This window comes from Cydia fagiglandana, chromosome 8, assembly GCF_963556715.1.
Source record: "Cydia fagiglandana chromosome 8, ilCydFagi1.1, whole genome shotgun sequence".
Taxonomy (NCBI): Eukaryota; Metazoa; Arthropoda; class Insecta; order Lepidoptera; family Tortricidae; genus Cydia; species Cydia fagiglandana.
Window position 1 is genome coordinate 1,867,690 of NC_085939.1, and position 12,462 is coordinate 1,880,151.

At 35.9% G+C, this 12,462-nt stretch overlaps 1 protein-coding gene across 5 annotated transcripts in view; it reads left to right on the top strand.

Moving 5' to 3' along the window:
* The first annotated feature begins 1,850 nt into the window (after positions 1 to 1,850).
* Positions 1,851 to 12,462, top strand: part of LOC134666414 (vascular endothelial growth factor receptor 1) — a 71,726-nt gene continuing 61,114 nt past the window's right edge. For 4 of the 5 annotated variants that reach the window (XM_063523548.1, XM_063523545.1, XM_063523544.1 and 1 more), the window contains exon 1: positions 1,851 to 2,310. In XM_063523548.1, the coding sequence (XP_063379618.1) occupies positions 2,259 to 2,310 (52 nt within the window). In that variant the 5' untranslated portion in view covers positions 1,851 to 2,258. The remainder of the gene's footprint in view (positions 2,311 to 12,462) is intronic. The other variant, XM_063523549.1, reaches the window with a different exon arrangement.

Sequence of the window (12,462 nt, forward strand, 5' to 3'; positions counted from 1 at the left end):
AACAATATGTTGTCTTATTTACAATACGAACAGATGCCAATTGAATGTTGTAGCACCGAATAATCTCATGTGTTTTACATTATGGCGCTAGACAATATGGCGAATCAATGACGTAATGGTTATTCTCCGATTTTAATTAACAACTAAAATGGAATTGCTATTGTTATGCAAATCAACAAAGATCTCAATAAAAAATACTTGATTTTGAAGGAAACTTAGAGTTAGACCAAGACAAGTCTGCAACGATTTTAATAGCACACGCGGTTTAAACGTCAAACATCTATGAAATTATGACGTATGTGCCTACTTTTGATTGGTTTTTTATGCACATCATTTCATGCAATGTATACTGTATGTATACAGAAAAATATTTTAAATACAGTATGGTGCGCTAAAATTATCTGATAAATTTATAGAGATTTTACCTCCAGTCTTAGAAATAGGTAAATAGGTACCTACTTTGAGTAGCAAGTAGTAGATAAGCAAAAACGACAGACCTTTCACAAAGACATTTTATCAGCGGAAACGGGTCTCGGCTTTTTTTTTTTTTTTATTATGAATGGGCTTACTCATGGCCACAGACTAGCCGAGGCGTAGACGTGGCCTACGATGGAGCGAGCTCGCCCAGAAGGTGCCTGTTCACTCTTGATTTGAAGGTTGCCGGGTTATAAGAACACGGAAATATAGACGCCGGCAAGGATTTCCATTCCTTGGCAGTGCGCATAAGGAAAGTAGAAGCAAAGCGCTTCGTGCGAATTGGTGGAATATCTACCAAGTAAGGATGGAAACCGGCCGTGCGTCTAAAAGTCCGATGGTAGAATGGGGACGGTGGAATAAGCTCGTGTAGCTCTTGGGCACACTCCCCGAAGTGCAACCTGTAGAATACCGACAGGCTGGCGACTTTCCGCCGATGGGCCAAAGACTGAAGCTTAGCCGTTAGCTTCTTGTCGCCAATCATCCTCCTGGCTCTGCGCTCCACTGAGTCCAAAGCGGCGAGTTGGTATTTAGCTGAGCCATCCCACAGGTGGCTGCACCTCGGCTGCACCACCTGAAATTTCGGAAAACCCTTTTCTTTTTGATAGAGGTGTAATATTGAACTTTCTAAAATAATCCTTTTTGAATATAATTATATAGGTAAGTATTCGTTGATTTAAGTGACAAAAATATTACCTTAATGATGTTAAATGATGGTCCCAATGACAATTTATTTTTTATATAGAGTAGCTGTTGCAGAAAAAAATTGGTACACGGGCGAAATACAAAGCTCAAATAATATATTATTTTAGTTATTTTTCTCCGTGATGTGCTAGTTGTAATGCAAACTGTGCTTTATACATATTACATATGACTAGGTAGTCAAAAATTAAATATGACTGGCATACTACTTTAATATTAAAACGTTGCCTAATTCAATTTCATTTCAATATTGCAAAATTTTAACTGCTGGAAAACATTAAAAAAAAATTGCATATGTTAAATAATAATTTAGTTACTAAAAAAATATCTACAGTACAATATATTATATAAGAAGTAGTAGGTACCAAGGTAGTACGTAGTTTTTGTGTTGTTGTTCAACACACGATTAAATCCGGTTCTATTAAAAAAAAGTCATTTGATCAAAATCAGCGACACTTATCGAACACGATACCCGATTTTAGCAATTTTACGGTACATAATAACGTTATCTCAATTCGTTCGCTCGTATGATAAAGTAATTTTGTCGTTGGTTTATGTTATCTGGTATGTTTGATAGTGCTAGCACGAGTAGCGCGCTCCGGCGACGGCCGGCGCGGCGCGGCGTGTGCGTTCCTAATGTTCCTATGGCGAGGACTGAGCCACGCAGCATTACGGTCCCGCCGCGCCGAGAGCCGGCCGCGTCATACACAGTAACCACATCTCGTTGCTCGTAACAACAACATACTTCGCCTTTTGTGTTATAAAAAGTGGTTTACGCTAAACAAACATGTAAACGCTCCACATTTACACTTTCAAACTTACTTAACCCGTATCGGTTAAATCGAGGCCAATCAGTGAAATATAAAAGTGTTTACAATAGTTACAGTGTTTAAGTCGTTTAAGTCTGTGGAATTTGTGATTCTATAAATAGATGTCTACGTTACCGTACAGCTGTGAGTCGTGATTACGATTGTGGCATTAAAATCCATGTATGCAAGCTGAATAAGTTACGATGTAAACAAAGGAGAGGATTGATAAGTTTGGCGACTTCTTTCTAGGCGACACTTTAGTGTTGCTCAAACATGCCCGACATGTTGGGTTGGTGTTTGGTCGCCTACCTCCTGGTTATATCAGGTTTGACTCCACAACTACTTTCATAATGCAGAATTTGAAAATTCTAATGTTTAATACACGCAACTTCTATCCCTCGACCTTTCAGAATCTTCACTTATAATTATAAAACTTGTTAAATATTAACACACTTTCATGAAATCTTGATGCACCTTGTTCTACTTATTACAGTTTTTATTCCAAAGCCTTTCCTAATGTGACTTTTAAGGTGAATTTACATTACGAAATTAGTGTCATGAAATTGGTTTCGTGACATTAGTTTTACCAACAGTTTCACGTGTAATTTAGTACTTTCATAATGCATGCATTAATTTTACGAATGCAAATCAGTTTCGGGCTCTGCGCGATTTTTTGGTGAAATTAGTGTCATGCAACTAATTTCGTAGTGTAAATGCGACGTTAGATAACAATGTTTTAACATGAATTCCCTGCACTTTACTAACTTTGTAGCTAACACAACACAGCGTTAAGTCAGTCAGCTGTAGGTATACCTACATAATACTTATTCGTAGGAATTCATGTGCGTCAAAAGGAATTACAACGAAGTAGGTAATATAAAGTGTCACTCTTAGAGGAAGTGTCCAGTATGCACGGCTTATTGTTTCATTGAAACAAATATGATAATGATAAGTAGTTTTTGCATATAAGTAGGTATTATAAGTGGCTATTTAACATCGTATAGGACAACACGTGCTGATATAGCCGCACAGTAGTGATTTCATTCATAATAAGCCGCGGACAGACAGACAGACAGTTCTTTTTTGGCTACGGAATCTTAAAAAAAATCTAGTTGTTAATAAAAAAATAATCTAATAAAAGTATATAAATCGCGAAGTGGCCATTTTGAATCAATAAAAACACAGATAATTATTCACTAATTAAATTATAGACACTAAAAGAGAATTCATAAAAGTATTGATACTTAACCACTTTTACGTGTGCGTTGTTTTTGTAAAAAAGGGTTTAGCGTGTAAATAAAGAGGTCGAGATCGCATAATGTTCAAGCTAATACTAATGACCGCTAGACTATAAAAGTATAGAAATGAACGCATTAATTAACGCGAGCTCTGCGTATTCTGATTGGAATAACAAGATTTGGATTTGTTATGGATATGGTCTGTCAGTGTCAAAAGTGAACTTTCTTCAACTAGAAAAGTCTCTGCTGACAATGACATGATATACCTAACAAATCCAGATAAAATTCATAACCTGCACGTGGGCAGCAAAAATAGTATCGACTAAATTACTATGGCCATGTAGTTTATTTATCCTATGTTTATAGTTTGAGGACGGTATTATCAGCAGTGTCTTGAACACTGGCGTCATGAGCTGTTATGGCTCCTCTACACGATGGACCAACGCCGGCCACTCTAAGGGACGCATTTAGAGGGAGCAAGTGATATTGCTATCTCATTCTACCGCATGGCTACCCTATAAAAAAACTGCAAAACGTAATTCAAGACCAAAAAAGTAAGACAATGTTGCCACTGCAATAAATTGTTTGTAAAATAGTAAATTCATTTTGATAATAATCACGCTAAGATAATTTATTTATCAGTAATTTTACTCCTACGATTTAAAAAAAAAAGTACTTTTATTTACTTATTTTTACATAAATATAAGATGCGCTAGTAAAAAGTGGAAACATTGCTTACTTTTTTTGGTCTTGAATTACGTTTTGCAGTATAGTTGTTTCAAGTCACTTACTTAGTGAATTTGAGTGTATCATAGATTTTATTCCAAATATAAATAAATGAAAATAAATAAAAAAAACATTTATTGCAGAACAATGTTATCTGATGAAGGTCGCACTGCAATTTAATTAACTGAGCATTTGATTAATTGAAAAATATAAAAATAGTTGATAGTTAATTGATAATAAGATTAATTGTTCTAAATGAAGAAGTAAAATTATGCGCAGTCTAATTAAAAAATTTAAATTTCAACTTAAAATATGATTTATTAGGTCCTGTTAGGGAATATTAATAAATCAGGATAATGTGGGGAACACGCTGAGTATCCGAGTGTCTTGTATCTGTCACAGTACCTATTAATTGTTCTACATAAAGAGACATACAGGCCTATTCGGATTTCGAGATAATCACAAGATCTTGACACGATTTAGAGATCAACTAGATCTACATTAGATATCGACTAGGTGTGACTTGGATATCTAAGTCATAACTTGTCGAAATCGTTCAAGAGGACCTCCAGAATCGCGGAAACGTCAAATTTGACATATCTATCTTACAAATATCTTTAAATTATCCGTATCGTAACTTGTTGAAGTCTAATAGAAATCTAATTCATTTTCCGAATTGAGCCGATAATCTCTTTTCGTTAATTTATTAGAGTATGGTAGTTGGTAAAATAGATACATTTTACGCGTAGTGTGATTCGCTACTGTAGATGCTGACTAAACTGCCAAATGAATAATTAATGAGAAGGGTATTTTACACGGGTATCGTAACAACAATAAATATCTACAGACGCTTTTCACCATAGCTTTTCACGCTGGAAAATTTCTTATTCAACCGTTTATCCTTTTCAAACAGTATAATATAAAGTATAATATTCTGTACTACGTCATGACGAAAGGTTATACCATTATCATAATAGGTAGTTCCTTTAGACGGGCCATAACAATAGGAATGTAATTTACATTACATTAAGTCTTCGCTTTCTTTCATACAAAATCATTCATTTTTAACGTGAAAAGCCAGGACAGACATTTAGGTTTTAAAAATGGTGAAAATTTTAAAAGTTAAATTGGTTAATTATTTTATGGTACAGTAAAAAAATATATGTTGTATGTATTAAAATTAAGTGATCCATTGTGGTCGATTACTTTCTTTTCAATTGTATAAGTATAATACATACTAGCACAGCCTGTTAATAGTCGGTATAAATTAGAATTACATATGGCGAAATCATACTAGGTCGTTCACCGGGTCGCATGTCGAATGCAATGTATGACGTTGCCAGGTATAGTTGCATCGTACAGTATATAATTTGCACCGATTAGGTAGTCATAAAACTTTATCTTTACGATAGCAAAAGGACAAAAGAATCAGCACTCTCGGAAAAGCATTATCTATATATATATAGTCTGACTACCGTATAAAGTCTGCAGCGATTTTGATAGCCCACGCAGTGCAAGTGTCATTTTAAACGTCAAACGTCTATGAAATTATGACGTATAAATAACACTTACGCTGCGTGGGCTATAAAATCCGCTGCAGACTTTTATTGGTGAGACTATAGATTTTTTCGAAGAATTAATTTTCAGCAAGCCGGAAAGCGTTAATTATAACGCTATGAAATTAAAGGTATATTAATCTACCTACCGTTATTTGGTCCTAATTAAATGCCTGTAATCTGAGTTTTGGTAATCCCAAGAGGTGCTCATAAATGTTTTCAGATTTTTGCTTGTAGCTCTAAAACGTTACGACGGACGGAAAATGTTATTAGTCATAGTCATAGTATTTATTTGCTAGAATTATGGTACATTGTAGATTGTGTTCTGTTCAAAACAAGGTTAAATTCACCTCGGAGTAACTTGGCTCCCAAAAGATATACACACCTGGGATTGCGAAAATCGGATTACACGCATTTGGGTCCAAATGAAGGTATTCAAACGATTTCCAGCTTACGGAAATTAAATTCTTCAAAACGCTTTTCATGGATTTAATTTGATTGGCCCATTAATCACTCTTGATTTCTGTATCATTTTGATGCATGCTTCTTTACGTAGATTAAATCTTCAATTTGATTTGACTTAGCAGACTATGAATTTAAAAAGTTTGAAAACGCACACTTAGAAAATAGAATGTAGAAAATTAAGTGGTGGGATCAAGATAGTACGCTTTAAGGTAAACCGAGTGTAAATGGTTTTATTATCCTTCCGTAAAATGATAGCTATGCCATTATTGCCATTTCGAGAGATAAAAATCATCAATGCAAATAATATTTCTTCGATGACATTATAATGCGGCGGTCAATCCGTATAACTGTATCATTAAATGATTAGTCACGAATACTCACTCATGAATAGTCACTAAACCAGGAAAGGTTTTGGTATTTAACACTGTTATTCTTAAACAAATTTGCTCACTTGCACACCCAGCGTTCAATTTTGCCCCCATTATCGTGAAATAGAATTTGGGCTTACTGTGATAATTAATAATAATTACGTATACATATCTACTAATAAGCGAGCTTGCTACTGACTTACGTAATTTTGATAGACACGAAGGGGAATAGACGATCTCTGTGTTAGACAGCGCTTTGATGCAAAGTACTTATGTATTGCCCACGTCGATTTCTGGTATTATTGATTTGATTTTGTTAACATTATGTAGTCTGGTACTTACCTGTTTACTACTATAGTTGCACCAATAAAAGTCTACAGCGGATTTGATAGCCCACGCAGCGTAATTATTTATACGTCATAATTTCATAGAAGTTTGACGTTTAAAATGACACTTGCACTGCGTGGGCTATCAAAATCGCTGCAGACTTTTTACGGTCTAACTATACACTCGAATCTAGAATCAGTAAGAGTAAATTTACAGATGCGAGCGGGTAAAAAAGGTAATACTTAGTGTAAGTGGGTATAACTTAAAGTCACTTTTATTTAAGTCGGAGTTAATATCACAATCACAAATCGATTTGGGGATACTTCGCTTTAACTCTGCAATTGGGTTATAATGTATGGTCAGCTTGACAGGACGCTTGGCGAGTGCTAACTTGTTGTCTCAGTTTTACGTAAAAAGGATTAACAAAACCAAATAGAGCCCTTTTTGTCCTAAAAGGGTAAAGTGTTAAGCTAAACTTAAATAATGGAATACAACAATATTTGGAAATAGTCGTGTGACTTTCGCGCCATCTATCATTCTGATATCTATATTTTTTTCCTTTCGTTTGACGTTTGTAGATGTACGGATATGATGGTCGTTTTATCTACGTGACAGCGTGATAAAACGGTGTCCGTCACTTTCTATCCCACGGTGTTAAAAAGTGACAGTTATTTTATCACGAGGATAAAGATGGATAAAAGCCATCCATAATACGCCGGCTGGGCTAGGCCACCAAGTGAGAATGGGGACAATTGCTAAAGTGTTGTCTCCTAGCATGAACGATTCCGTACATTGACCCCTTACTGCTCATTCGCGCGTTATTATTGCTGCGTGCGAAAGAGATATAAAGGGAAATGTCATAGTTCGTAATTTTTCTGCTTATCGGCCATAGTGAAGTTAGTTCGAAACTAGCCGACGAATTACGGGCCTTTCTCATAATATAACGCCATAAGGTATGGTTACAACCAGCGTGTGTACAGTCGCCATCAGATATATCGGAGCGGCCAAGGTGGTCACAAATATCTGAACACGCCTCTATTATCCGGGCGTTAGAGTGCTTGTTCAGATATTGTGAACACCTTGGCCGCTCCGATTTATCTGATGGCGACTGTACCTACACTTGTGTCTACACGCAGCAAACTGGAGCCCAGAGACGAAATGCTCTTATCTGCCTCTCTATCCCTCTTGCATATTAGAGCGATAGAGAGGAATTTCGATTTTTTCACGACACGGCCTCTGCTGCACATTCGAATTGGTATGGCTCTGTCGTTATGCACAATGTATGAGTAAGATGTTTGTTTATACAGCCGGGCCACCTCAGCTCTGTATGCCGTACCACGTATTAACCGTAACAGCCATTATAAAATCAGTTCGAATTTAGAATTTGTTGCTCGGGATTACGGTTGAAAATCGAACGAGTTTTCTAATGGCTGTTATGTCTGTTATGCGTAGTGGGTAGAGTAGACGATAGTACGGCGATGGCGTCTTTCAGATGACTCATGCATGAATGGTTTCTCGAATTTATCACTTACTAAGGGCATCTCAGTTCCGTATGACTCATTACGATTGATAGTATATTCCAAAAAAGGATTGCTGCATCATTTTTACATGGTATTGCATCCACTGAGAACAGATGTGTGTTGCATGAATCATTATAATTTTAAAAATAATTATTTTTTGTCAATTTAATTATACATAATATATCTACATGAAAAAAGGTAATAATAAAATTACGCTTGAATAAATTCGTTACAAATGCATTTCAGTGCACAAAATTGCTTGAAAAGAATGAACATCATTTTATTTTTTATAGAAATAAACAATACAAAACAATGCTCCTTATTGCACACTTATTGCTCAAGAAATAACAAAACGGTACAAATCACAAACTTAATACTTAATACCTATATAACGAATACAGGTAGGTATAGTCGTTTCGTTATTGTACCTAAACTGGGCCATGTAGGGAGGGAAAGGTACTTCCAGCAATTGTTTTTTAGTCGGAGCAGATCTCTTTTTTTAACCGACTTCCATTTCATAGAAGGAGGAGGTTCTGTATTCGGTTGTGGCTATTTTTTTTTTTTCTATGTACGTTCACCGATTACTCCGACATCCGTAGTCCGATTTGAGTAATTCTTTTTTTGTTTGAAAGGAGCTACCTCCGAGTTGGTCCCATTTTAATTTGGTTCTGTTCTGATGATGGGATCCATGAGGAATTGAGGGAACTCCTCAATTTTTAAAGGCACATGCAACGTGATTTGGGTGTTTTCTTAAGCAACTCGAGCATTTTCTCCCGAAAACCACCACTTTGATGAAGTAGACCTGATGATGATGATTGTTTTGATGATAATGATGATGATTTATTAAATGTAGTATGTTCAGCGATTACTCCGGCACCTGTGATCCGATTTGAGTAATTCTTTTTTTGTTTGGAAGGAGTTGCCTCCAAGGTGTTTCCGTATCATTTTTGGTTCTGGTCTGATGATGGAATCCATGAGGAATTGAGGGAACTCCTCAGTTTTTAAAGGCACGTGTAAAGTGATTTCGGTGTTTTCTAAAGTAACTCGAGCATTTGCTTCCGAACACCGCCAATTTGATGTAGTGCAAGTGTAGCCTTACCACGAGTTTGACATTGACATATTCGCTAAGTTAGCGACGCTAACGTCTTCGTAACTTACTTTTTATGCATCTCGCTCGCACTAATATGCCAGTACGAGCGAGATGCAAAGAATAAGTTACACACACGCTAGCGAATAAATCAATGTCAAACTCTTGGTAAGCTGGTAAGGCTACTGATCGGGGGTTAGGGTGTTAAGGGGTCGGGGATAAAGGGGTCGGGTAATGGTGGTTGAAGGGGAGGGGGGGTTAGAGGGATTGGGTCAGTGGCGGGGCGGAGGATGGATTTAGTGTAGAGACAGGAATTATTATTTCCCAGACGGACTCGAGAAAATTCCAGATTACATATTTATTGAAGTAGATACACGAATTTAGTGTTCATCATGATGTTGTTTTTCATTCACGCGTCGCGCTATTAACAATGCGTTAAAACTAAAAATGGAAAAATAAAAACCTTTTACAAAAAAAAGAAATCCGACTTCAAAAAGGATGAAATAAAATATTATCCTTTTTAAGTCTATGCGTTACCAACTGATATGTTTGAAGTCGGTGCCAAGCCAAGTAGTAAAGAATACCCGTCAAAAATAATCAGCTTTATGACTATAAATCCCATTAGAACTGTACCATTAGAACTATTATAAATGTGTAAGTAATTCTGTCTGCCTCTTTGTCGCCTTTTTATGGCTAAACAACTGAACCGCTTTAGGTGAAATTTGGCAAGAACGTAAATTCCTTGAATTGTTTTATATTTTGAAATGTAGTCCTCTGAATAAGGGACGGGAAAAAACTTCAGGCCCAATCCCACGCTTGCGTGCCGACAAACATGGTACGGACTGTGCCAAGAAGGTTTGTTCGTGTGTTCTGAGGTGTGTTCTTAGGTACAGTCGACGTCAAAGATATGTATTATACACTTTTGCACCTTACTCCTTTGTAATAAGACGAAAAGTGTAAACATATTTTTAACGTCGACTGTACCTACAGAAAGTACGTTCATTGTAAGGCAATCCAACGTACATCCTTATCGAATCGCACCAAAATCATGGTATGCTTCAAAAGTTGGCTTGGCACCGACTTCAAACATATCAGTTGGTAACGCATAGACTTAAAAAGGATAATATTTTATTTCATCCTTTTTGAAGTCAGTTTTCTTTTTTTTGTAAAAAGTTTTTATTAATTTATGGCATTATTTAGATTAGTCATCTCACTGAGTCATCCGGTTCGTATTTAATTTCCGATTATACCTATACTTATACGTGCTGTTTGATACACATATCAGTAATATAATTAATCATTTAATATGTTTTAATTAATGTTATCAATGTTATCATATAGTTGTTGACTGTAGAAGATGTGTAAAGTACAAGAAAGGACTGACTTCCAAAACAGTACCCTCACCATGAGTTTTCAATCAATCAATCAATAATTTTATTTCGTCATCATAGGTGTAAATACATTAGTATAGGTGATAGGGTCTTTTTCAATGCAGCAGCTATGATGTACATACCTACGAGAGTTTTACGCGCTCTTATTTAATGTTTTTGTAGTAATCTTTAAACAAAATATTCCTTAACGTATTTAAAAGGATATAATACGTTCATTAGCGACCAGTAAATGTTAAGCAAAATGGACTTATTAAACTTCGTGTACGAGTGGCAACATTCGTGCGTCACCCATAACTGCCTATAATATATTATAGTTATATATAACTAATAAAGTGCTCCCTTTCACATCTCTTTTGAGAAATGTTATTTGTGAAATTCTCTCATGTCTGCTGAAAACGCCCTGAAACGGTATTCGAATGTATAAAACCTGAACTCGATTTTATATCGATTTGACATAAACTGCAGTGCATCCCTTATTTTGAAATATGACATTTAAGTAATAACAATACAGAAATAACAATGTTTCATCAATGGGGTTGGCCGGTGGAAGTTTTTAGCAGATGGCGCCATCATAGCTTGCCCTGTCAATCCCTAGAATTTTGTCATTTTTTTGTTTTTTTAATACCCTGGATGCCAGCCCTTTAAGCCAAATCTCATAGAAAAAGGGGCAAGCTATGATGGCGCCATCTATGCAAACTTTTGACAGTTGCCAACCCCATTGTATTTTTTTTTCAACTAAGCCCAAACAAAAGAAACTAGAAATATGTCATAGGAATAGGACCCATCATTCGACGCGAGAGGTAGGTAAAACACATTGGTGCGCAAGGGATGAACTAAAAGTAGGTACCTGATGTCAAATCAAGTTGGAATCCTCGTAGCTGAATGCCACTCCTAAGTGAAGTTAAAAGAAACAATTTATTTCTGGTTCACAATAGACGAAAAGAAATATCATTTATTATACTGATGTAGACCTACGGATGCTCTATTTATTTACAACACATACATCTGACAAGCTAGATAAGGGCAAGGTCAAAAACCAAAAATATTTTATCATTATCAGTTAAATATAGGTACTATCAGTTGACAGCTAATCTAGATGTCATAGTTTGTTCAAAACCACTTTTCCGAATTTGTTGACAGTTGCCCTTTTATTGACCTCATCGACCCACATCAATTAAGGTCAATTTAAATATGATTTTTCCCACTTTTGTACTACCGTCAAATGGGGCATCTAGGGACCTCTGTCCCCAAAATAGAATTTAACCCCTCTGGGTTAAATTACTATAGTTTTTACTAAAGAACTATTTTGCGTCTTGTTTTCAAAATTTTAGACCCAGTACGTTCGGAGATAAAGGGGGGGGGGGGGAATGGTAATTTTTTGGCCATTTTCTTAAATAACTTCGAACCTAATAATAACTTAAAATTATTAAAAAAACATGTCCATCTTTGGGTCACTAATTTACATATCTGTACCAAGTACCAAATTTCAACTTAAGGTCCAGTCCAGTCCAGTAGTTTCTGAGAAAACAGACTGTAACAGACGGACAGACGCACGTGTGATCCTATAAGGGTTCCGTTTCTTCCTTTTGAGGTACGGAACCCTAAAAAAAAGTTTTACGTACCCCACTTTATTTATGGTAACTCAAATACATCTTACGTATTTTTGGTTTTGATACGACGATAAGAGAATATTATCAGTTAGTACTTCATGTAATACCAATGATAATGTTCCTATCTTATTCTTGCCTGTCATATTCAATTGAGACAAATTCGTTGTCATACTCACGTGATTTAACGTA